Genomic DNA, 25,732 nt, shown 5'->3' with positions numbered 1-25,732 from the left:
AAATTCCACCCAAAGACGCCTGGGGACTCGCCGACTGTTAAGCCTCGAGTAAATTATCGCTGGGCTCCTGGGCATGAATTGTTCCCAGGATCTCAAACACATTGCCTGCCACAAACATCACGGCCCTCCTCCCTCCACCCATACTCGCGTCGCCTTTATTTTTGGAGAATTTATTTCCTGGTGTTGATTACTGCTCGGCTCTCGGAGCAGTTTATGATGCGTCTCCTTGCAAAGACCCGTGCCGAGGTGGCCCCGCTCTGCCGGCTGGCGCGTGGGCCTTCCGCAGAAGTCGCCTGCCCTTCGCGAACACGTGAATTCCGATCTCTGATTCGCACCTCGTCCTCTGGCTCTGAGGGCCCCGCTCGAGCTCCATTTATCCCTTTACAAGGACGGGGGCTTGAGTGCCGCACAAAATGGGAATTATAGGAAGGAGGACTTTTCCAACCTGGGCTCCTCTCGGGGGATCTGTCCGCCCGGGGAGGCACAGCGGTGACAGCTGCCTGCCCCCTGGGGCCGCCTTCCTAGAGGAGAGGACAGCAGTGGCCCCATCCACGGAGGGTGTGGGAGGCCGGTGGGGGCCAGGCGGACACGGAGGTAGGGTGGCAACAAAAGGAAGAAGGTGGCAGGAAGGGGTAGACGAGCCCTCAAAACACACACACACACACACACACACACGTGCACATGCACACGTGTGTGTGCATACACATACATACACAATCCCGTCAACTCCCTCAAAAACAAACAAAAACACTAATGGAATTTGTACCGGATTCCTGCGGCCATTGAAACAAATGACCACAAATGTATTCTTGCAGCTCTGGAGGCCAGAAGTCCGGAATCAAGGTGTTTGAGCCCTGCGTCGGGCTCTGTGCTGATGGCTCGGAGCCTGGAGCCTGCCTCGGATTCTGTGTCTCCCTCTCTCTCTGCCCCTCCCCCGCTTGAGCTCTGTCTCTCTCTCTCTCTCTCTCTCTCTCAAAAATAAATATACATTTAAAAAAAATTTTTTTTCTTTTTTTAATGGAGAAGACAAAGTCACTCCCTGGTGGAGTCTCGTGAGGCCGGAATGAGGATACAGAGCAGTAAGGACGTCTGCTTCTGCGGGAGATCAGCCCTGCACGTGTACCCGTTCCTGCCCAGGCCGCTGTGTGGCCGAAGCTGCAGCCAAAGGGGTTTGGGCCAGACCAGCGCTTGTCTGTCTTGTCTCATCATCACTCCCGAGGGAGCCCTGGGAGACATTTTCCCCTACTCGCCCTCCTCCATGAAAAGTGAAAAACACAGACATGCTGCCGCTCCGTTTACACACGGTGGCCAGGGGAGGGCCACGGGCCATTGGGACGTCTAAGGTAATTTCCCCCTCAAGAAGCAGGCTTGACCCTTGAGGGTGATACGCACCCACGGAGGATGCCTGCTTTAAGCCAGAGGAAGAACTCCATGACCCTGACGTCCGTTGGGCTCTGCATCAGCCCTGAGTGAGCACGCTGGGACTGCTTTCCTCGTTGACATGTGGGGACAGCACGGACATTCCTCCGCCCGGAAGGAACACTCAGCCGACCGCAGGAGGCAGCCCCCGGGAGGAGGGCCCGGAGCTCGCAGCTGCTGGGCCAGGGTCGGTGCCCAGCGTGGGCGGCCAAGCACAAGGCGGGGTGCTCCCGGGCACCCCTTCCAACTTCTAACCGAGACCCCAGAGCACAAACAACCCCTGTCAGGGGACCAGCGGGGGTCCTGCTAGGTCCCCAGAGACTTTGGAAGGGACCTCACCCCAGTTCAAGCCTTCCTGAAGGATCCTCTCCCTCAAGGCTCCGCTCTATCCATCCAGAGATCTGGTTTTGGGAGCCAGATCTCTCCTCTGAGCCCCTCACATGCTGGGGTGTGGTTGTGACCAGCTGGACCCCCGGCGGAGTCCTGGGGCGCCTGGCTGTCTCAGTCGGTAGCGCGTCTGACCCTTGACTTGGCGGTTGTAGGTTTGAGCCCCACAGTGGATGCAGAGATTACTTCCAAAAGTTGTTTTTAATTAAAAAAAAGAAGAGGGGACACCTGGGTGGCTCAGTCGGTTGAACGTCCGACTTTGGCTCAGGTCATGATCTCATGGTTTGTGAGTTCGAGCCCCACATCAGACTCTGCACTGAGGGTGTGGAGCCTGCTTGGGATTCTCTCTCTCTCTCTCTCTCTCTCTCTCTCTCTCTCTCCCTCTCTGCTCCTCCTTCATTTACTCTTTCTCTCTCAAAATAAATAAACTTAAAAAAATGTTAAAAAAAAAAAAAAAAGGAGGAGAAGGAGATAGAGGAAGAAGAAGAAACCCCCAGTGGAGTCCCGAGTTCTCAAGGACAGGAACGTGCTTCCGGATGGAGACTGGGCACTGTCCAGCATGGGTCACGTGCCCAGGGCTCCAGCACTGTGCTGGGCTGAGTCGTGTCCCCCCCCCCCCGCCCCCCACCAAGTTCACATCCACCCAGAACCACAGAACGTGACCTTATTTGGAAATAGGGTCTTTGCAGACGTCATTCGTTACAACGAGGTCATGCGGAATCAGGTTGGCCCTCAGTTCTGCTCCTGGTGTCCTTATAAGAGAGCCATGTGGAGACACTCAGGGGAAGGCCGCCACGGGACAGCGGAGGCAGAGGCCGGAGGGACGCGGCCACAAGCCAGGGACTGCCAGGAGCCACCAGGCACTAGAAAAGGCGGGGAAGGATCCTCCCCTGGAGGCTTAGGAAGGAACGGGGCCCTGCTCATACGTAGATTTCAGACTTCAGCCTCCAGAATCAAGACGGAAAATTTTTGTCGTGTTAAGCCATCCGGCTCGTGGTCATTTTTTTGGTGGCAGCCCGAGGACACTAATACAGAGCTGAGGGCACATGGTTTTTAGTCCATCGCAAAAGGAGAGTCCAGCTTCTCCTGGGCCCCTGCTGTCAGACTTTCTGTCCACTAACCTCTCTGAGCTCAGGGGCCAGCTCCTACCACAGCTGAAGAATCTCCAGCACTTTCATTCTCTTTGTTTAATTTTATTTAAGGGAGAAGAGAGAGACTGAGCGGGGGAGAGGGGCAGAGGGAGAGAGGAGCTCAAGCAGACCCCACCCTCAGCGCAGAGCCTCAACGCGGGGCTCGATCCCGTGACCCTGGAATCATGACCTGAGATGCAATCGAGAGTCAGACGTTCGACCGACAGAGCCACCCAGGCGCTTTTATTTTCAAATAATATGTGATTAGTCTTGGGGCGCCTGGGTGGCTCCGTCGGCTGAGCGTCCGACTTCGGCTCAGGTCATGATCTCGTGGCTCGTGAGCTCGAGCCCTGCATCGGGCTCTGTGCTGACAGCCCGGAGCCTGCCTCGGATTCTGTTTCCATCTCTCTCTGCCCCTCCCCTGCTCACACTCTGTCTCTCTCTCTCAAAAACAAATTTAAAAAACATTAAAATATATATATATATATATATATGATTAGTCTTCTCTCCCTGGGAAGCTCTCTTAAAGAACGACAGTGAAAGTAGGTGCCACGAGACCGCAGACCACAGCCACGGCCTCGGAAGCTCCCAAGTGCAAAAGAAAAAGGGGGGGATGGACCAGGACGTCTGTGCAGGGGCTTCTGCTGAGGGGGTCCCAGGCAATTCTCTCCACGGCATCAGGATCCCTTCTAATGGTCCCATCGTACAGAGGAGGAAACCAAGGCACAGCAAGGCTGAGTTACTTGCTCAGGGCCACGGAGCTATTAAGTGAAAAAATCAGGTACCTGTTCACCGGCAAGGGGTCTGTGCTCAAGGGTGGGCACGGGGGGGGGGGGGGGGCGGGCAGGCTGTCAGGACCAAGGCCGTGATCTAGGGAGTGACATCCCCGGGGTGGAACCCTCAGGACCGTTTCTGCCCAATGCCCCTGCCCCCCCCTTTGCACTTAACCCTGTAGCAGCGCGTTATTCCCGAGCCCGACCCCGCGGCTCCCCACGACGGGTGAGGTTCTCCGGCCCCAACCTGTAAGCTGTGGGTGCCGGGCAGGGGCAGAAAAGAGGGAAGCTCTTAGGGCCAGCAGGTCCTCAGGTCAGCCGGGTCCTAACATCCCTCCCAGCTGGGCAGACGCTCCACGAAGACCCACAGGACCTTTTCACATCCCGCCCCCTGTCTCCAAATGTGGCAGTCACGTGGTAGTCTCAGGACCACAGGGCTGGGCAGACAACGCAGGCCGGGCACCGCCCCCTCCAGGTCTACGATCTGGGCCAGGCCCTTCCTTGCCTGAGCCCGGGGCCCTCATCTGCGAATCACGGACCTGGATAGAACCTTCCTCACTGGGCCACTGGTCAAGTCAAAGTACATAATAAGTACCCAACAGAGAGAGGCTGCTATTATTATTTATTATCTTCATTAACTATTATTACTGTTGCTTCAGCCAGCTCTCCATCAAAGTCCACTGGACACCAGAACTCAGCCCTCAGGGCGGAGGGCCACCCCAGGCTGGTGTTGGCTAGAAGAGGCCCCCGACCTCCCTCTCCCAGCAAAGGGGCCCAAGGGGGCCTGAGCCAGCCTGAGACACAAAGTCTGCAGACAGCAGGCAGGGCAGAGGTGGGAAGGGGAAAGCATGTCCCAGCATCCGCGGGCAAGCTTCCGAGGAGGCCACCGCTGCCCCTACCCCACGGAGAAGGGCTAAGAGATGCCCCCCCGCCCCGCCCACTCTAGGAGCTCTTACCTGCCCTGCCTGGTGGAGCCGCCCCCTCGGGGTGCCCAAAACCCATCACACTGCCTTCATGGGCACACGAGGGCCCTGAGGGCCTGCCCGGGTCTGGGAATCGGCATTCCCAAATTAGCCAGAGAGGACCCCAGAGCCCTGCCGGCCTCGCCCCTTACTTTATGGAGGGGAAACTGACCGGGAAAAGACAAAATCACAACGACGATGTCCTTGAGGTGGCATGCAGGCTGGGGACAGGGCAGGGACTCAGGCCGTGGCCCTCTCTGCCAGCCCTTGCTCCTTCCCACTGCGTCTGCAAAACACGAAAGCACGCCCGGAGCTCAGGACACGGGCCCGTGTGATTTCTGCACAACCAGGAAGCGACAGGCATGCGGCCGACCGTTTCTTACCTGCAAAGGGAAAGAAGGCCAAGCCGGGCCCCTGGTCACCCTACCCCCCAGCCCCAGGGAGCCACTGGGACAATACTCCAGTATCCACGGTATTCCGGCTCTCCTGCCTGAGCACCCCTCACCTCGCACCCACAGGCAGACCGCCAACCCCTCCACCAGAGCACAGGTGGCCTCCTGGACAGGCCAGCCCCCAAGGCCACCCGTGTTGCAGCCAGGCCCCAGCCACTGCACCCCCCCCCCCCCAGAGAGGCAGCCAACACCACAGCCAGTCATCACAGGGGCAGGACACAGATGCCACGTATCTGTCCCTTCGGCCAGCCGGGCTGGCTGGGCTCCAGTCATCTGCTGGCTTCAGGCCACACCCCCAGAGAGGCCCCCTTGAGGCCCAAGCCCCTCCTCTCGGCCCCTGAGCCACCCTCATTCCCTGGCCCCTTGAACAAGCTCTTCTGGACGCCTAGGGAAGGAGGTTGAATTTCGTGTTCCTCCCATGATTTATGAGGGTTGCATTCAATTAACAGGGTATCGATTGCCGCACAGCTGGCCAGCGTGCTTGCTGGGAGTTGTTATTTTATTACGAAACGGGTCGCTTTCCTTTTAAAACACCGAGACTCAGCCCACAGGTGCCCACAGACACGCTGGCCGAGAGAGACAGACACGTTCGGCCAGAAACGCGAGCGTCGTGGACGGGGAGACGCGTTCTCTCTGCGGCTGGCTCCCTCCCTGTCTGTCCCCCTCTCACACATACCACACGGGACGGAAAGTGTCCAGCCTTCCCTGCAACTTTACCGCTCTCCTCCTCCACGTCTTTGGCCCCCTTCACCCCCATCCAGAGCCCCTGATGCTGTGGGGGGGGGGGGCTCTGAACTTGACCCAGGATCTTCTAGCCCCGTCCTAAGCAAGAGCAGAGAGCATTCTCTCTTGCACCAAGAAATACACATACACATCCATCCACATAGATTTATATTAGAGCAATAGACAGACAGACAGACGGATGACCTCCCCACTATTGACGGGAACAGAGCCGGAGTCGGGCTTCGTGCGGTTTCAGCACGTGGGGAAGGGGTCAGTGCCCCATGAGTGGGACAAAGCGGGGTGGCAAAGCTGGCCTCGGGGACACAGGATCACGTGTATATTTTGTTGAAGACACATGGAGACCCTACTGTACAGGTGTATCTCACCTGTCTTACAAACAGCACACAGTTGGATGTTGAGAATCTGTCTTTGTGAGGATGGTTGACTGTTCACACTTATCCTCATATTTGCTAGGTTTCCGCCCTGGAAGCCTGACTGCCCTTGTCACCCAGCTGCCGGTCCCTCCCCACCAGCCCGGCCTCTCTCCAGCCCTGGGGTCAGACAAGCGCCCCCACCCCCACCCCGATCTCCACAGGGAGGCTGTCCTGTTAGGGAGGGGCCCCGCACAGGGTGGGACATAATTGAGGCACGCCTTTAAAAGCAGCCACCCCCCAAAAAAAATTAAAAAATAAAAAATAAATAAAAGCAGCCCCCAAAGTGGTCTTCCCAGGTTACGTGCCCCCTGCCCTGCTCCCCACCCTCCCACGTAGGCCTCTTGGCTCAGGCCACAGGCTTTGCTGGTACGCAGGTGGCCAACAGCATCTAGGAGCATTTTCGAGTTTCTCTTTTTTTTTTAATTTTTTTTTTTAATGTTTATTTATTTTTGAGACAGAGACAGACAGAGCATGAATGGGGGAGGGGCAGAGAGAGAGGGAGACACAGAATCCGAAGCAGGCTCCAGGCTCTGAGCCATCAGCACAGAGCCCGATGCAGGGCTCGAACCCACGAACTGTGAGATCACGACCTGAGCCGAAGTCGGACGCTGAACCGACTGAGCCCCCCAGGCGCCCCTCTCTTTTTTTTTTTAAATGGAAAAACCCTCCTCTCCTTACCCAGACAAGAATCTCGACACACCTCCTTTCGGTCATCTCTGCTGCACTGTTTAACTTGTAATCCAACTCTGTTTATAATTACAGAACCTGCTCTTTTCACAGTGTCCCTTGTCCCTAAAATCCCCGCAGGTACCCGTCCACATCCTATTTGATGACGGCATGAGCCCCACCGAGTCACCACAGTCTGGCGCCGTTTCCTTGCTGGTGGACATTTCAAGCGTTGCTCAAACATCTTTTTTTTTTTTTTTTTTTTAGACTTTATTTTACTTTAAGTAATCTCTCCACACCCAACACGGGGCTCGAACGCACGACCCCGAGATCAAGCGTCAGATACCCCACTGCCCGGGCCAGCCAGGCGCCCCGTTGCTCACACTTTTTGACGCTATAAAAAAGGCGTCCGCGACCAACGTGTTCACAAACGCGTTTCTAAGTTAAGATGCTTCTCCTAAGACGGATTCCCAGCACGAAACCACCAGGTCCAGGGCCGTGACCACGTTTAGGGTTCTACACTCACACGGTGGCCGGCGGCCCCCGGGGTTCAAGCGGCTCCTGCTCTCAGACGCCACAGGGCAGCAACTAGGCACCCCCACGTGGGCCAGCCTCCTCCGTGTACAGAACGGGAAGTCGTCTGGGACGGGGATGGCCGCAGAGCACGTGGCTTCTGTCTCCCTGTGACGCTACACGTGCCAGGTTCACATTTAACAGAGCTCCCAAGGGCACCCAAACTACCGGTCTTCCCTTCCTCCTTCCTCCCTTCCTTGTTTCCTTTCTTTTTTTTTTTATGTTTATTTATTTTTGAGAGAGACAGAGACAGAGCTTGAGCGGGGGAGGGGCAGAGAGAGAGGGAGACACAGAATCGGAAACAGGCTCCAGGCTCTGAGCTGTCAGCACAGAGCCCGACACGGGGCTCGAACTCACGACCCCTGAGATCATGACCCGAGCTGAAGCGGATGCCCAACCGACCGAGCCACCCAGGCGCCCCATCCTTCCTTTCTTCAGCAGGCACTTACTGGACTCTGGGATCCAGAAGTCAAACAGGCAAAACCCCTGCCCTCACAGAGCATACATTCCAGCTCGGGAGACAGACATACACAAACAAATCACGGAAATACACAGGGCGAGGGGGTGATAAGTGAAGAGGGATGGGGAGTCCAGGAGAGTGGGTGCAGCTTGACATAGGTCCTCGGGGAAAGACTCACTGGTGACATTTAAGCAAAAACCAGAGGAAACTGTGAGAGTAAGAAAACTGACTCACTTGGCTGTATCTGAGGAAAGAGCATCATTCCAGGCAGAGGGCACGGCCTGTGCAAAGGCCCTGTGGCCAGAGGGCGACCACTGTGCTACAGGAACAGCGGAGAGGCTGGTGGGCTAAAGCCCAGAGAGTGAAACGGAAGATAGCAGGGGAGGTGAGCCGGACACACAACAGGGCTGGGTACACGGGGGTCACAGGCCACTGGGTATGATAGGGAGCCATGCAGGAGGAGGCACCTGACCAAATTGGTATTTAAAAAAAATTTTTTTTAATGTTTATTTATTTTTGAGAGAGAGAGAGAGAGACAGAGCATGAGCAGGGGAGGGGCAGAGAGAGAGGGAGACACAGAATCCGAAACAGGCTCCAGGCTCCGAGCTGTCAGCACAGAGCCCGACGCAGGGCTCGAACTCGCGAGCCGTGAGATCACGACCTGATCCGAAGTCGGACGCTCAACTGACTGAGCCACCCAGGCGCCCCGGTATTTTTTTTTTTTAGGTTAGCTCCATGCCCAATACGGAGCTTGAATTCAAGACCTTGAGATCAAGAGTCGCATGCTTTACCGAATGACCCAGCCAGGCACCCCTGAATTGGTATTTTAAAATAATCTCTCTGGTTGCTGAGCTGGGAATCAGTGGGGGGACGGGGACACGGGTGGCGGCCGTGGGGAGAGGTGGGATTCTGGGCACCTTCTGAAGGTGGAGACAATTTGCTCACAGACTGGATACAAGTGAGAGGGAGAAGGGTCAAGGCCGACTCCAAGGTTGGGGGTCCGGGCAATGGAAACAGTGGGGCTGGCATGGCCTGGGTCGGGAGGGCTGGGGAGATGGGGGGCTCGGGTGTCCCCAGGAGACACCGCATTTGAGTCATTCCTGGGACCCCCAGGTAGGTGGGCAGGTGGGTACTTGAGACTGAAGACATAAACTGGGGCATCTAGAGTCTGTAGACCGTTTCCACAGCCATCAAGTTTGGGGTTTGCTCCCCTCACTCACCAGGTCCTCTAGACGTTAACCCTCTGCTGTTATCTCTCCCCGCCAGATGAGGACAGCGGGGCTCGGAGGAGTCACATGACATGCTGCCGGGCCACGGCCCCAGTCAGCAGCCAGGATTCAGACCCTCCCTGCAGGGCGTGAGCCGCTGGAACTTCCAACAGAGACCTGCTGTCGCGACTCTCCAGCTGTGCCCCGGGCCAGGTGCGGGATCCCCCTCCCCAGCAGGGTCCACGTGCTGCTCTTGGAGAACAGGGCTCCACCCCTGGTCCCCCTGTGTCCTCTCCACCCATTCCGGAAACCCCGGCCGAGACTCCACACACAGTAAGCGCCCGGCAGATACGGACTCATGCTTGACTCGAACGAAGAAGACGGCCTGAAACGTTGGCCGTCTTTGCTGCTGCAGAGAAGCCTTATGGGAAATTCAGAGATCATTACTGTTTGGCTTTAGGGTACATAATGCGATGCCATTTGCAGCAAATCTGCAAATAACCCCTAATTAGGTTTTCCTAGGCTAAAAAAGCAAATTTGCTTTCCCAGAGGACATGCCAACCATGGCGGGGGGGGGGGGGGGGGGCAACAGTCCAGAAGCTTCCGGCAGGGCAGGGCAGGAGGAGGACAGAGGAGGTAGTGAAGGCCACAGATCATTTTGAGGCGGGGGAATCCAAGCGCAGGGGAACAGAGTCTGCTGGAAGGATTCTCATCTGCCCCGGGTGGGTCAAGGTGGGCGGGGGGCTGGAGTGTCTGTGCACACGGGAGGTGTGAGCCAGCAACCCCCCCCCCACAAAGACACACTGCGTGCCCTGGACACGCCCATTTCTCTCCCTGAAACAAGAAGCAACAATGTCCCTGAAATTTACGGCTCTGCCTATGGGGTTTGATGGGCTCTGCTGGTCTTGATGGATTGTTGCTACTTCCCCGGGTCGGGAGGGAGCTAGGAGGTGGCGCGGACTCCCCCTCCTCCCCGAGGCAGGGCAGGGGAGGGAGGGGGGGAGAGGCCAGGACGGGAAGAAACCAGAGAGGCGTGGAGCTGCTGACAATAGCTCTCCCCACCCCCCCAGCGGCCAAAAAGGCAGGCCAGCTGCCCCTCTGCTCTGTCGCCCACAGCTGGGTGCCCAGTGGAGAGGCGACAGCGTCCTCTGCCCTCGCCCTGGTGACCTGTGGACAGCCCGACAGACAGCCGGGAGGGGCGGCCGCAGAGCTGGGGGCAGGCAGGAGAGGAGCAAGGAGGAGACAGCGGGGGGTGAGAGGTTGGATTAGAGGGACGATGGACGGACGATGGAAGCCATGTACATGCAGAAGAAAATGATCTCATGCCCCAGAGGGAAGGAACGCCATGGGAGCCCAACACCTTTGCCTCCCTCCCCCCATTTCTGCCACCAGCTCCCCCGCTTCCCTTTTCCACACAGCAGTTAGAGCTATCCTTAAAAAAAACGCAACAAAGCCAGCTCCTATCACCCCCTCTTTGTGAGCCCTCTAGCAAACTCCCACGCCTCTTAGAATAGTGTCCTCAATACTCACCACAGCTGACAAAGCCCTACGCCACCTGCCCTGTCAGCCTGTCCTATCCCTCACCACCCTCCGCCATGTTGCCTTTCCCATTGGTTCTTTTCCTCCAACACACTAAAGCTTATCCTACCCCAGGGCCTTTGCACTTGTTCCTTTCGCTTCTCCAAATCCTCTACTCCCAGCTCCTCGCGCGGCTGGCTCCTTCCCATTGTTCAGAATCAAGCTGGAGTATCACCAACTCAGAAAGGCCCTCCCAGACTGCCCTGTGTGAACAGGACACCCACCCCAAACCCTTCAGAGCACGTATCGGTATCTGACATTATCTCATTAACCTCTTTTTCTCAGTTACTGCCTGTCTCCTCCACAGGAGTGAGGACAAGCTCATCACTGCGTCGCCAGCACCAGTAGCCTGGCGCTTAGTGGGTCCAAAATATATTTCCTGAGAGGATCTGTCTAGTTTGTTCTGTCAGGCGCTCATCCCGGGATGGTGAGAGAGCATCTAACCAGGCGCCCAGCACCCAGCCAGGCAGCCGACTCAGAAGCCAGGCACTGTGGCCGGTTCCTCACACTACCAGGTTCCAGGACTGTCCTTTTGGAGTCTACATTTCCCAACCCCCCCCAAAAAAAAATCAAGGCAAAGATCTAGTGAAGGATATTCTCCCCCGAGCTGTAAATTAATTGATGCAAAGTCTTGCAAAGGAATAAAAACTAACCCACGCGCAGCCACACGTTCAATAGGCGGCCACCAAGGGCACAGGGGTCAGAAACGTGAGCTCCGGAGTTAGCTGGCCTCGGTCCAGAGCCGGGCCCGGCCCCTCAGCTGCCGGGCAACTTCGGGTGAGTTCCGGAACTTCTCTGCACCTCAGTTCCCTCCTCGACGCAGCAGAGATTAAAGCACCCACGAAGCGGGGGTAGAGCTGACGACACCGTTGGGGTTGGACCCGACCGGCTGTCAGGACGCTCAGTCAGCGGGGCCCGTGTGAGGTGTGTCCCGTGACCAGCAGCCCGGCCCGCACAGGCTATGTCAGCGGACCCCACGCGGCTCCAGAGGAGGGGTCCGTGCCACACGGCCCCTCCCCCGGCCGGCCGGGGCCCCACAATGACCAGGACCGGCCGCCAACACTTGAACTTTGACTCTGCGGAACTCCAAACAGCAGGTGCCCGGAGCCTCGGCCTTTACCTCCCTTGTGCTGGCTGAGGTACGTCTTTCCTACACGTTGTCTAGAAGCGAAGATTTCCGCTGGGTTTTTCAGCCGTAGAACATTCTTAGCAAATCACACCGGCCAAGGCATAGCTTTTCCTAAATCGTGTTGAGTGCCGGGTTCAAACTTACTTTTTTAGCAGTTAGAACACGTTGCGCAAATCCACGTCACAAGGAACCCCAGTGTTGGAAATCTGAGATCAGGCGGAGCCCGTCTCCCTGGGATGGGGCGGGGGGGGGGGGGGGGGGCTGCAAGCCCCTCCCTCCACAGCCCAGTCCGAGGGCCCTGACTCCGCGCTTCCTCATCCTCTGGGTTTCCGGGCACTTAAACACCCAAGACACCATTTGGTGTGGGCCCGCTGCTGAGGCCCATGGGACTGTGGCCCAGACTCTTGGAGATGTTTGGATATTCTGGACTCGGGAGGGAAATATTTAGAACGAATAAACCAAGAAATCCTTTTTGGCAAAAAATGACCTGGGCCCATTGGTGGAGGACAGGTAACCACCGGGGCCATCCCACCCCCACATGACCGTCAGCGTGGACAGAGCTCAAAAGTGCCGTGTCGAGTGAAAAAAGCAGGTGCAGGAAATGCACCTGTGGGATGCCCGTGAACCCCACGCACCGCGCGTTCCCAGCATGAGCTTATACAACACGCATGTGCCGGGAGCCATTGACGCCTAACTCGGGAAGGCACCTGTCTCCACGGGGAAGCAGGTAAAGCGCCCCCCGGCCTTCATCTCTGGTCCTTATTAAGAAGGGACAAGAGGGAGTCAGGCCACCAACATGGCAAGACGTTAACAGCCGCTGAATCTGGTGGTGGAAACGCGCTCTGGGGTGGTATTCTTGTGCGGCTTCCGTATTTCTTAAGTTTTCTCCATTAGCAAAAAGGGGGCTGACTGATAGCGCCCCCCCCCCCAGCTCTGGGAGAGCATTTGGAGGCTGCACGGCAGTCGTCCCCTGCTGTCCCTCCCCTCCCCCCCTGCCCCCACCCCCGCCCCGCACGGTGTGATCCACCCCTCCCCCACTCCAAGTGCCACTCTCCCTGCAGGGACCCCTTACCTGTCCGCAGCAAAGTGCCCGTCGCCAGAAGCCCGGTGCAGCTCACTGCCGTTCTCCAGTCTGGCCAACGCGTCCATTCGCTTCGCCATCAGCTCCAACAAATCGCTCATCTTGCGCAGGACGCCGCGGGACTCCGGCCCGCCCAACACTGCAGACGGCCCACGGGCACAGTCAGGCTCAGCCGCAGCCCGGGGGCCCCCTGAACCTGGAGGCTCAGACTCCAGCCCCGCTCCCACTCTCCCAGGCCAAGGAGGGGTCAGGAGAGTGAACCCACCCCACCCCTCACCCCTGCAGGACAGGAGATCCCCCCCCCCGCCGCTTTGTTGTGTTGGGGTACAGAGCCCGGGGCCAACCTGCTCTCTACAACCTGGGTGACACTGAGATCATCTTAACCTCTCTGGGCCTCCATTTTGTCGCCTGCAAAATGGAGCTTTAGACATAATCTCAGGTCTGTGCGGAGACGGGAAAGGGCCGGTTGGGGGAGCAGGAACCCCAGGGTCCCCCAGCACTGAGGTTCAGACAGGACTTCTGGATCAGGGCTTCCAAAAATGCGGTCAATCGCCCACTCTGCACCTGACTCTCCTGGCCAGGTTGTTAAAATCCAGATTCTCAGGCCCTAGTCACCGTCTGCCGATTCACATCTGTAGGGTGTGGGGCCCAGGGGTCTGCAGGCTGCTGGCCACCCACATGGTGTGCATACACAGGAGAGGTTGTGAGCCCACGCTGAAGGAGCTCGGGGCGCTGTTGTTCTCCTGCCAGCCTCTGGGCCCGGCCAGACCCCTTCCCCACCCCACTGCCCCGGACCCCAGCATAGAAAACCATCGGGAACTCGTCCTGACTCTCATTTGGCCGTTGGATTCCCAAAGATCAACTCCTGGACTGAGGGGCAAGACAGACCTCGTGAAGAGCAAAATTAACTAGAAGCAACCGAGATGCCATTCATTAACCAGCCCAGATTCTCCACGATTTCCTAATTATTCCCGATCATCATGTCACACGTGCCAGGGTGGGAGAGAGGTCCCTGCCTCCCTTTTCAACCAAATCACGTGGAGGTGTTAACGGCCCCTCCAAACAGTCCACAGGTACTCGGTTCCAGGCGCCACAATCCCCAGCTTGGCTCCGTGAGATTCCCCGGGGCCAGGCTCTGAACCTCTCACAGCAAATGAGCCCTGTTATGGAGACCTGAATGCTTCCCGGGGTTTCCAGGGGTGGGGATGGGAGGGCCTTAGGTCGGGTTCTCCGGAAGCAAAGCCCAAGACCAGAGTTTAAGGGCGAGGCTTTTATTTGAGAGGTGAAGGAAACTCCGGTCAGGGAGCGAGGAGGTGACACAGGGAAGGGGAGGCAGCCCAGAGAGGGCGAGCCACCAAACTGGGGAAACCAGCAGGTGCAGAGCCTGCCCCCAGAGTTGTCCTCTGGGGGTGGGGGGGCCGTGAGGGAGCCAGGGTATGCGCTCAACATCTCCTGCAGTCACTGTTGAGGGCTGCTCCCAGGGACAGCCCAGCTCTGCTACTCTCCACCTGCCGTGGGTGGCACGGCCAGCTCCAACGACTGTAGGAAGCCCCCGGCAAAGAACCACGGTCACCGGACGCTGCCAGTCTGCCCGTGTGCATGGGCATCGTGAGGGCCTGGGGGCGGGGGACCAGCGGCACTGGGGCCCAGTGAGCTCAGAGGGGCTCTCGCCCACCTCTGCCACCAATCCCCGATGTGGCCGTGTGGCCAAGGGCGAGCCATGGCAACACTACTGGCCTCTGTGTCCCCAACCCAAGGAACAATAATCCGATGTCACAGTGCCAAGAGGGGGCAGCAGAGAGCATGGCAGGCCACTAGGAAGTGGGGGGCAGAGGTGGGGAGAAGAGGGGAGACAGGAGGGGGCTGTTCTCCTCTGTTCCAGGCATAGGACTGAGCTGGGGGGGGGGGCGGCAAGGAAGGCTTCGTGTCACCAAGGCTGCCTGTGACGTTTCTGCTTGGATTGTCCCCCACGTCCCCTGGCTCTGGGGCCTGGCCTGGCCCAGTGGCTGCTACCACTTTCTCTCACTCCTGGCTGGGGTCCCCTGGAAGCTGAGCCCACCTGAGGTCAGAAGGGAGGCCACCAGGAGCCGGGGAGGGCTCATTCACGTGCTATGGAAGGAAGTGCCAGCTGGCCACCAAGTCCCCAGCAAGGCAGAGCTGCAGTTTCCTTAAAGAAGCCAGGGTCCCGGGCTCCAAAGCACGCACACGCACACACATACACACACGCACACACACACACAGTTACCCAAGAACAACAGCAGCGGACGGTGTTGGAGAAAATGCACATCTAGAGGAAGGAAGTAAAGACGCACTGTCTCCACCCCGTCTCCATCCCCGCACCAGCAGCTGAAGTAGCTAGAAGTCTTCCCACATTTCCCCCCTTGGAAAGACCGGGTAGATTTTTAACAAACCAGTCGGGATTAGGAGATTTCACCATCGCGTGAGGTGAAGCCAGTTTCTCCCACCGCTCCGCCCCGCCCCACTCACTCAGTACTCAACCAGTCAATCAATCCAAGAAGATATAAATAGCTTCCTCTCTCTTTCAACTCCGCAGAATCGGGGCCAACGGTTAGTCTTTCAAATCGCTCTCATCCCTGAGACCCCCACCCAAGTCCATCATCCAAATGTAACACCTGGCTTTCACGTGATGCCCGGAGCACAGAGTAAAACAAGAGGGGGGGTTCCCATCATCTCAGCTAGAAAAATAGGGGAACATCAGACGATCTGATCTGGCCGCTGCTTAGTACCACTCTTGGAGTTGTGCAGTGCGCCACCTGCACGGCCTCCCGGGGCAGCCCTGATGAGCTGATGCTCACAGCTCAGGCTCAGGTGGCCTCTTCCCCAAAGGTGTGGCATGGAAAAAGGAGAATGAGACCACGGCTGGGGACACCCTCAGTCAGAGCCCGTTAACCAAGCCCCTCTCCCCCAGCCATGACCTGGCCAGAGCACTCAGGCCCAACTGGACCAACCACAGAGTCTGGGCAACAGCTCGCTCCTGCAGGCGCGGCACCCCGGCGATGCTGAGCCCATATCACTGCTTCTGGAGCAGTGCTGTGCTCCCTGGAAGGCCTCGGGCCTGGCACCCGGGCCCTGTCACACTGCCGCCCTCTCTCTGAGCCCATCCCAGGCTCCCTCCACTCCTCCTCACTGCCTGAGCCCCTCCCTGGAACCGCAGGGACACAGCCTCCCCAAAGACACACCCTTAGCCCCACTGGGCGGGCTGCAAAACAGCTGCTGGGGCCAATAACCGAGAGACGCGGCGACCCCAAAAGCCAAGCAGAGTCAGAGCAGGACAGCGGCCTCGGGCAAGCCGGAGTGGGAGTCGCGAAGCCTGGACTCCACCCGCTCGGCCGCCAGCCGCAGGGGTGCGGGACCGATAGGTGCGCCACTTTCCCTCTCTGGGCCTCAGTTTCTTCTCCTCTAAAATGAGGGCGTTGGACTTCCTGGACCCTGAGGTTCTATGGGCTGGGACTGCCATTGTGGCTCATCCCCTAATTGCCTCTGCAGATGAGGGTGATAGGAGAAGAAAGAACCGTTCCTCTCAAAGTTGGCCGAATCCCCTTAGGGCGAGAGCTCAGGGCCAGAGCAGAGGCTAGATGCCCAGGGCAGAGGGACAAAGAGCTAAATGACCCTGCATATTCAAGTAGGGAGACTGGAGATTCCTGGCTCAGCCTGGGAGAGGAGGAGGGAGAACGAGGCAGGGGGCAGGGGGGGCAGGGCAGCGCCCGTGCAGGGGTGGGGGGGGAAGCGCCAGCTGCAGGGATGCAGGAGGAAACTGCCATCTGCTTGCTCTGCTGAGCAGTGGTCACAGCCCCCATGCCGTTACCCCCACCTCTGTGCAGGGGCTTCCGGGAAAGTATGCCCTTCCCTCTAGGTCAATGCCGGGGACACCGAGGACGTAGGAGGGGAGAAGCAGGAGATCAGAGCAAGAGGTGGCCAGGGAAACGTAAGCCCCCCAGAGAGTCCTCAGAGATATGTGGGGTTCGGGATGGCCCTTCATAGGAAGGATTAAGCCAATTCTTAAAAAATGTCAACAGATGGGGTGCCTGGGTGGCTCAGTCGGTCGAGCGAACGACTTCGGCTCAGGTCACGATCTCGCGGTCCGTGAGTTCGAGCCCCGCGTCGGGCTCTGTGCTGGCGGCTCGGAGCCTGGAGCCCGCTTCAGATTCTGTGTCCCCCTCTCTCTCTGCCCCTCCCCCACTCATGCTCTGTCTCTCTCTGTTTCAGAAATAAATAAACATTAAAAAAAATTTTTTTTTTTAAATTTTTTTTTCAACGTTTTTTATTTATTTTTTGGGACAGAGAGAGACAGAGCATGAACGGGGGAGGGGCAGAGAGAGAGGGAGACACAGAATCGGAAACAGGGTCCAGGCTCTGAGCCATCAGCCCAGAGCCTGATGCGGGGCTCGAACTCACGGACCGCGAGATCGTGACCTGGCTGAAGTCGGACGCTTAACCGACTGCGCCACCCAGGCGCCCCAAAAAAAATTTTTTTTAAATGTCAACAGAAAGGGTAGCCCCAGAAGACCCGAGGGCTGAGGGACATGGCTAAGGACACAGACGGCCCCTTTCCGATGGGTCTGTAAGGCTACCTCCATCGGACCAGACCAAGACTGCAAGACCATCCCCAGCCCCTGGGGGGCTCAGGGTGGCCCTTCTTGTCTGCAAATGGCACAGACTAGAAGCTCCAGAGACCTGGGCAGCCAGCTCCCCACCACTTGCGGAGGATCTCCGGGGCACGGAGCTAGTCCCCTGACTGCCACCACCCACCCAGGGACTGTCAGCAGAGCAGCCCCTGCCACGGCTTGCCCTGAGTCACCTCACCGCTCTTGGTGTCGGCTAAATTGAAGTGTATTTAATGTGAGGCCCCAGGGTTGTCTCCATATTTCCATATAAATAAGGAAAGCTGGGAAGCCAGGAGATACAGACAGAGGTGCTCGATTTCCCACCAGGCCCCCTCTGCTCCCTCCTCCACACTCTCTGTGTCTGTCTCCCATCCTCCCTTGTCCCCACCCCCCAGCCTTGTCCTTTCTCGTCCCCACCCCTAGGCTTTCCAGCTGGTTCCTGGAAATGGGAGGAGCCCCCCGTCGTGTCAGGTAGAAGAGACCTCCCTGGCCCCCCATCTATTACCAGCCTCTGAGAAAAACAGCCCCCTAGCACCGTGGTCGGAGGCCAGAGACAGCCACAGAACAAGGAAATATTTCTCTGATGTTCCCCAGGTTCAAATCCTGGCTGGGGGTGCGGGGAGCAGGAAGGGAATCTGCAGCAACACTGGGAGGGAGGCCTCGGACACAACTTCCTATCGGGGCCCCTTGAGCAAGTTCCTCCCGAGGACAAGACAGGGGCGGTGGAGCCAGGAGGCAGGGAAGAGGGACTGGGGTTTGGTGAGGCGCATGCCCAAAAGGCCCAAGCCCCTTGCAGCAAGAGGGAATTAGGTTACATTTCTCCCAGTCATGCTCCCCGCCAGCTTCCTTCCCCCGGATCTTAAGACGAGTGTACAGCATATAGAAGGAGATTTTTATCCCCCAAATAGCAAACTTTATCACAAAATATAAACTGGCCCAGAGGGGTATCTGGAGCCTCCCCAGGGAGACCACCGTCGACCGAGGCTACCGTCGGCCCCCGCCTTGTGGAGAACACCCTTCTTCCATCCACCTCTCCCCAGCCTCGCCCTGGAGTGACCCGCTGCCCTCACAGGCTTGACAAGCCGGGAGAGGACAGACTGTTTCCCCAGTTGGGCTCAGATGGTTCTGTCGACCGATGCAAGGATTTTTTTTTTTTTTTTTTGGATAAGCATAATATGATGCATCCACACAATGGAATTTGCACGACAGCCGTGAAGACAAATGCCGACAGCCACACACCAGGAGACGGGCGGCTCTCACAAACAGAGTCGTGAGAGGAAAAGGCACACACAGAATCCGCCCCCCACCCCCACCCCCACGCAATTCCACCCTCCGACAGTCCGAAGAAGAGGAACATCTCGTCTGCGCTAGGAGGAGTCAGGGTCCTGACACCCCTGGGGCAGTCATCCGCGGGAGGGGGCAGGAGGGCACTTCCGGGGGCTGATCACGTTCTGTTCCTTGATCTAGGCTGCTGGGTGCATGGATGCATTCGGTCTGGGGGCACTACAGTCCAGTAGAAAGTTGAATGCGCACACACACAACACTTGCAGACACACACATGCCTCCAACCTAACTGCGTGACCTTGGGCGAGTCCTCTCCCCTCTAGGGCTCCGCCCACCCCCAAGACACAGATCTGGCTGGCCCTGGACTCCTACCGTCTCTGCAGGCAAAACTGCGCAGGCACAGCACCGTAGGGCTCCCGCAAGCCCCTTGTGCTCTGGGCCACTGGACCCATCCCCTGCCAGGGAGATGAGCAGGGGGACCAGAGCCCAGGCACACGCCCCTCCTCCCCCCCCCCCAGCCCCCAACTGCCACCTTCTTGGATCCCTGACCTTTCTGGAGACCCAACTTCCTCAAGCCCCTTATCGCAGCCACCCAGACGGACACGCCCCCTCTCCAGGAGTGGCAGCCAGGGAGCTTGACCGGCGATCTGTGCAACCTACCTCCTCACACTCATCCACCCCCCTCCCCACCAGTGACCTCATAGCCGCCCCCCCCCCCAGCTTCCCCTCAAGTGCGCCTTCACAACTGCCCTGCCTTCCGTCTTCCAGCCCCTATTCACACGTATATCTCCTGTGTAGACATCCCAGCATCTCCTCGGCCCTCTTCCCTAGACAACCTTTTCTGCACTGTCTCAGACTGAACACGTCCAGTAAACACGGATGGAACACGCGCCGTGTACCAGACGCTGCGAGAGCCCCTCCATACGTGTTATCTTAATGCTCCTGGTGGCCATCCTGGGGGGCACAGGCATGATCCCCGTTTATCAGAGGAGACAACAGGAGCTCGGGGAGACTGAAGCAAGTCTCTGCAAGTCAGAGCTGGGACACGTTAATGTACATCCAGGTTTGAATGACTAATAAATGTGAAATTCCTGCCAGGAGCTTTTGCAGATATAAAGAAGTACACGTGAAACCAAAGGAAGAAATCTAATGAGGAGACACCAGATGGCCTAACCAGGGCCCCTGAGAGCATCTACCCTGGATGACAGCCCATTCTACTTAGGGTATATTTGCCAGTGGGAACAGGGGAGCCACATCGCTGAGCCCCGGGGCGGGGAGGGGGGAGGCGGGGCGAGAAAGTGGACTTCAGACAGACATCTCTGCAGAGTCCCCTACCCAGCCAGCCCGATGAATAGTTCCAGAAGCCTCATGTGTCTCAGCTGCCCCACTAACCTGCGTGTCTCCCGCCCACTGTCACCAAAAGAGCCTCTAAGAAACACTGAGCAAGACTGCACTGTTCACCGCTCTTCCTGGAGTAGGAAGAGAGGGGAGGAGGGCCATCCTTGGGGGTTCTTCCTGGTCATGACCCCGTCATGCCCCCAATACTGTGAGCTCATTCAATCCAGCCCCCGAAGACGGTCATGACTTTCCTTCTCTGTAGGTGTGCTAAGTGTCATGGCCAATTGTATGCAGCTGGGGGATAATGAGCCAGCGTACAAACCAGGTCCATCTGGTCCCCAAAGCCCATGCTCTGAACCTCTGTTCCACTCCCTCACATGTATTACATGGGCAAGGAGCCACGAAGGTCTGGACTGGGTCCCAAGGGTTCAGAGATAAGACACATGAGCCATGACTGGGTCTTCCCTCTGACTCCGGCCCCCACCTCCCACCCCCTCAGCCGTGGCCACAGCCTGGGTCAAAAGCACAAAGTATGTGTGTCTCAAAGGGACAAGCGTCATATTCGGAAACACTCTCCCCCAACACACACACTGAGGAAACAACTCAAGCAGCCCCTTCGGATGCCTGGGAGACCCCGACTCAAAGGCCCTTCCCTGGCCCGAGAGTCTGCACCAGAAGAAGCCTGATGATCACAGCTCTGGGGCACCAGAGCAGCGTGCAAGGTCACGCGGCCCAAGCCACGGTCCCTTTCCAAGCACACATCCATAGACGAGGTGGCCAGGATCCCTGGGACGGAGACCCAGAAGGTCCCTTGAGTTCACTAGGTTCAAAGGCCTCCTTCTCCCAAACCCACAAACACCTGCACCCATTTCTGAGTCACTTTCCCCACCGAGATACCTTCTGTGCGGATGGTGAAGGGGGAGTCCCCCGGGCGCCGGGCAGAGAGCTGGCCTCCCAAAGACGTCATCAGGAAGCACAGTGAGAAGAAGCCGATACCCAGGACAAAGAGCCTGCAGGGAGCGACAGGGCGGGTCAGAGACAGGTCAGCGGAGTGCACCCCTACCCAGCAAGGGCTCTGTACAAATGAAGGGGTGAGGGTGTGAGGATGAAACAGGGCTGAGCTCCTGGCCAGGTCTCTTGTCACAGCAGAATAAAGAGAAGTGGACTACAAGGGGCTGGCCACGAGCCTCACGCAAAACCCCGGGGGGACAGTGATACAGGCATAGATCCGGCAAGTTCTAGACTCCAGACAGAGCCTGGCTCACTAAGCAGGCTCAATGTGTGATCCCCAGGCCAGCAACAGCATCACCTTGGAATTGGTAGAAATGCAAAGTCTTGGGCTCCAATCCTAGGCTTACTGAATCACTCTGGGGGTGGTGCAAGCAACACGTTTTAACAAGCTCTCCAGGCAATCCTGCTACGCGCTCAAGTCTGAGAAGCACGGGCATAGATGGAAACAGCAGGACCCGATGCCAGCCAGAGGGCAAGTAATTGGTCCAGACAAAACCCACCTGGATCCCATCAATCACCTGGGCTCAGCTCAGCACTGTGCACACAGGTCTTGCCAAGGCAATCAGTCATGAGCTGGCTTGAACACCTCCTTATCATGTTCGAGGCGGGTGGCGTGTGCCTCCATTCTTACCAGAGGGTACGATCTACAAGGCCAGGGCCATGTGGCCACCTTCCAGGCCCAGATTACTCCCAACCCACATCTTCACCGGGCAGGCACATAGCAGTCGTCAGCTTCCGGACTGACCGATCAGGGAGGCGGATGCCTGAGCACGGGGTGTCATCTGGGGAGCGTGTTATTGCACGGATCAGGAGAGCTGGTCAAAACAGGACCCTTGTTCGTCCCTTCAACACATAGTTGATTAGTTCCCAGGTGCCAGGCACTGGGGTAGCCCCAGGGGGACAGCAGGGAGCCCCACGTTCCTGCTGTTTCCGTACTAGGTGCCGGGCCTCAAACAGGAGAACTGAGCTAACCAGCACAGTCCCAGGGAGGCCAGAGGTAGCAGCTTCTCGGGGACCTTGAATGTATCAGAGGACCTGCAGAACTAGCAGAGCTAAAAACGGAGACCCCCGCCGCTCTGGTCAGGGCGAGGAACCCCATCCTATATGAGGCCAGGCTCACCACAGGGAGCCCCACAAGTCATGCTAGAGACCTCCAGCCCTCTCACCTCCACCCGCCACCCTCAACTCCACATTTGTGTGCGTCCCCATGCAAGACTTGCTTTATGCATTTTAATCTTCATTATTTGAAGCTGGCAGAGCAGTATTTAATTAAAACTTGGCCCATTAAAGAAAACACACAATTGCAGAAGAAAATAAAAGCACAACAAAATTCCCACCCCATATTTAAATGAAGCTGTTAGAGATTAAATTGGAGAGGGGGCACAACCCCAAAGCAGAGAAAGCACTGGGGGCTTCCCCCAGGAGGTGACAGGAGGACAGGCGACCCAGCAGGAGACACTGCTCCCTCACCTCTGAGGGACCCTCACTGCATTCCACCAAGCTTGAGGATGGGTCCCTGGGATCCCAAGATGAAGCCAGGCTGGTCTCAGGACAGCAGCCAGAGAAACAGTGTAGGAGGCGGGTGGTTGTGCACCCAGGAAGATTCTGAAAGAATCAGCTATCGTCTCCCGGCCTGAGGACAAGGACGGATTCCTCAAGCTTATTGTCTCCCGCTCCCTCAAACCCCCTTCCCAGCTATGGGGTTGTATTTAGAGCCAGGGCTCAAACAAACCTGCTATGAGAAAGGGATCTAAACTTTTAGCCTAGAATCTGACGCTCCAAACACACCTCATCTGAATCTCTCTCTGCCAGACCCCAATCCTAGGGCCATTGATGGTGGATTCCAGTAAAAATGGTTTCGTCCGTCTGTGTATCCATTCAAACGATATTCCGGGAGCAACTACAGAACGAGGCTCTGGGGAAACTAAAGGGAGCAGGGCTCCCAGCCTGGCCTTAAAAATTAACGGGTAAAAAAAAAAAAAAATTAACAGGTAGAGGTGATGTGGTTAGAGGCCAGCCCCCCTCCATCTGAAGGGGACACGAAGATTCCACTGCTGGCTGTGACTCTCTGGGTAGCCTAGGAAGACCCTAGGTGAATAAACAGAACTTGAAAGGAGGGGAGTCTATGCAATACCACCTCTGAATCCTGGCTTCAGATAAAAGCCTGAAAAAGCCAGGACCCCAGAGGGAAGGAGCTCTGGGGAGTGGGCGCTGTCCATGGTGCTGGCTCCAGCAGCCGCCTCCAATTGCACCAGAAAACGTCCAGCCAAAGCTCGGGTCGGTTGGCGGGCCTTCCCATGACCTGGAGGGCGGGACGACATGGGGTGGCAGAGACCGGGAGAGGACCCTCTCAACGGTCAGTGTCAGCCAGGCCTTCGAGGATTTCGCTGGAGGAGTAAGGTCCTTTCCAGGGACGCCCACTTCCTGCCCTCCTTCCCATGCGAACCTTGCGTCGAGCCATCCCCCTGCCTCCTGCCCAAGGCCCTACACCTGGGACCGCCAACTCTACGATCCTCCCTTCCCGCATCCTCCAGACATCGGCGGTCCATCATGAGCCGTGCTGTCGGGAAGGCAGGCTGCCTAGCTCCACACTACAGGCCCAGCCCATCCAGAGGCTGGAGGTGCTGGGGAGGCCGGAGACACCTGAGCCAAGGTATTCCCGTCTGGGGGCTGGAGGGAGACCAGCTGGAAGGGGCGGGGACTCCGGCCAAAGGCCTGGAGGGGAGGGGCTCAAAACCCGACCCTCCCACAGCCCTCCTGCGCCTCTTCCTGCCCAGCTCCTGCCCCAGCGGAAAGGAGCCGCGTCCACACCGAACCTGTGGCCGCATCCGGAGTGCGACCACCGCCCCGCCCTCGCCGCTCCCTCGGCGCCCTCTGCCACCCAGCCCCCCTGGGCAAGGTGGCTCTCCGACCCCGCTGGGCACCCATCGCTTAGCGTCTCCTCCCCACCCCCAGCAGCAGGCGGGCTCCGCGGGCTCTAGGGAGAGGAGCCCGGGGTCTGGGAGGGGGGAGGGGCCTGGAGGGGTTCGACAGAGCCCAGCTAGACTTGGCCCCCCGAGGTTGGGGTGAAAGGATCCGTCTTCGCCTCTATCCTGCCTCCACGTTCCCAGAGGTCCCGGCTCCCGCTGCCCTGGCGCTCCACAGCGCCGCCCCTGCCACCAACTCTCCACGGACGCTAAGGAGGGTCGAATTCCCAGCAGCAAAGGGGGTGGGAGGGCGTCCTTGCTCCATCTCGGGGAACCTCCCGTTAGAGACAGGCCCGCACGCCGCCGCGAGAACGGGAGCGCGAGCAGAAGACGAGGGCAAAGCGGTGGGACAGGTGGACGACTCAACCCAGGGCTCGACTCGCACGCGGGGCGGGGAAGCCTCCCAGCACCGCGCAAGAACTTCGCCGCCGGGGTGGGGCCGTCTGAGAAGTGGGAAGGACCCCGAGGGGCGGGGAAGGGGCACCCTGGCAGAGGCGACTTCCCGGGCCCAGGGCCACAACCCGGGTGCGCTCTGCCCCGGTTCCCACCCTCGCACCCCGAGTCCTCGCCACCTCGGGACACGTCTCAGGATTACACGCCCCTCCCCACCCGAACCCGAACCTCGGCCCCATCCCTTCTACAGCCCCGCCGGCCATCACAAACACGAACCGCCGCCCTCTGCCCCTGGGACGGGCCCCCTCGCGGGGAACGACCTCGCCCACCCCTACCCCGCGCCCCCTCGGACAAAAAGACCTCCCCGCGCCAGCCGGGAGAGAACTTTACCGAAAGGGTCTCAGGGTGACCAGGCATCTTCTGACCATTATCTTCCCATCCGGGTTGACTGTGATCATTGTTCAAACTTGTCTGGGCGAGGAGCCGCGGGCAAGGCCGGACGCACCGTCCCGGGCCCTGCTCCCGCCGCGTCCGGGCCGCGAACCCGCGGCGGGCCGAAGCCGGGTCTGAGCGAGGCCGGGAGGGAGGGGGGGGGGGCGGGGGCTCGGCGGCTTCGCTGCTCGGGGTCGGCGCGGCCTGGGCGGGCGGGGAAGGGGAGCGGCGCGGCTGCCGGAGGGCGGCGAGGGCGCCCAGCCGGGCCGTCTCTGCGTCTCCGCCCTCCCCGCTTCACATTTTTAGGGCCGGGAGGCGGCGCGCTCCCCGACCGCCGGCCGCGCGTCTGCCTGCTGGGGCTCGCTCGCTGGGCGGGACGGCGCCGCGGCGCGCAGACGGGCTCCCCGCCGCGGGCGCCCTCATCCCCGGACCCGCGCCCTCGGTGCCGGCTAGAGGCGGCCCCGGGCCCGCGTCCCGGCCCCCCGCGCCTCCGGGCCGCGCCGCTCCCCGGCCCCGCGCCGCGCCGCGCCCATGGCTCTCGGCGAGGGCGCCCCGCGCCCGCCCTGCCGCCCGCTCGCTCGGCTGCCCGCGCTCGGGTGTCCGGCGTCCGGCCCCGCGCCGCGCTACGCGGGGAGGCGCCGCATTGTTTCCTCCGAGGAGGCGGAGGAGCCGCTGCTGGGGCGGCCCTGGAGCGGCCGCCGCGCTTCC

General features: G+C 58.8%; 1 protein-coding gene across 3 annotated transcripts in view; it reads right to left on the bottom strand.

Annotated features, from left to right (window-relative positions):
* The window catches only part of MGAT5B (alpha-1,6-mannosylglycoprotein 6-beta-N-acetylglucosaminyltransferase B), a 71,077-nt gene extending 45,965 nt beyond the window's left edge, over window positions 1-25,112 (bottom strand). For all 3 annotated transcript variants that reach the window (XM_030295733.1, XM_030295737.1, XM_030295735.1), the window contains exons 1-3: window positions 24,983-25,112; window positions 21,120-21,232; window positions 12,967-13,114 (exon numbers count right to left, since the gene is read on the bottom strand). In XM_030295733.1, the coding sequence (XP_030151593.1) occupies window positions 12,967-13,114; window positions 21,120-21,232; window positions 24,983-25,050 (329 nt within the window). In that variant the 5' untranslated portion in view covers window positions 25,051-25,112. The remainder of the gene's footprint in view (window positions 1-12,966; window positions 13,115-21,119; window positions 21,233-24,982) is intronic.
* Window positions 25,113-25,732: the final 620 nt, after the last annotated feature.

This window comes from Lynx canadensis, chromosome E1, assembly GCF_007474595.2.
Source record: "Lynx canadensis isolate LIC74 chromosome E1, mLynCan4.pri.v2, whole genome shotgun sequence".
NCBI classification, from domain to species: domain Eukaryota; kingdom Metazoa; phylum Chordata; class Mammalia; order Carnivora; family Felidae; genus Lynx; species Lynx canadensis.
Note: the sequence above shows the minus strand (reverse complement) of the source record. Positions and strands in the feature narration are given on the sequence as shown.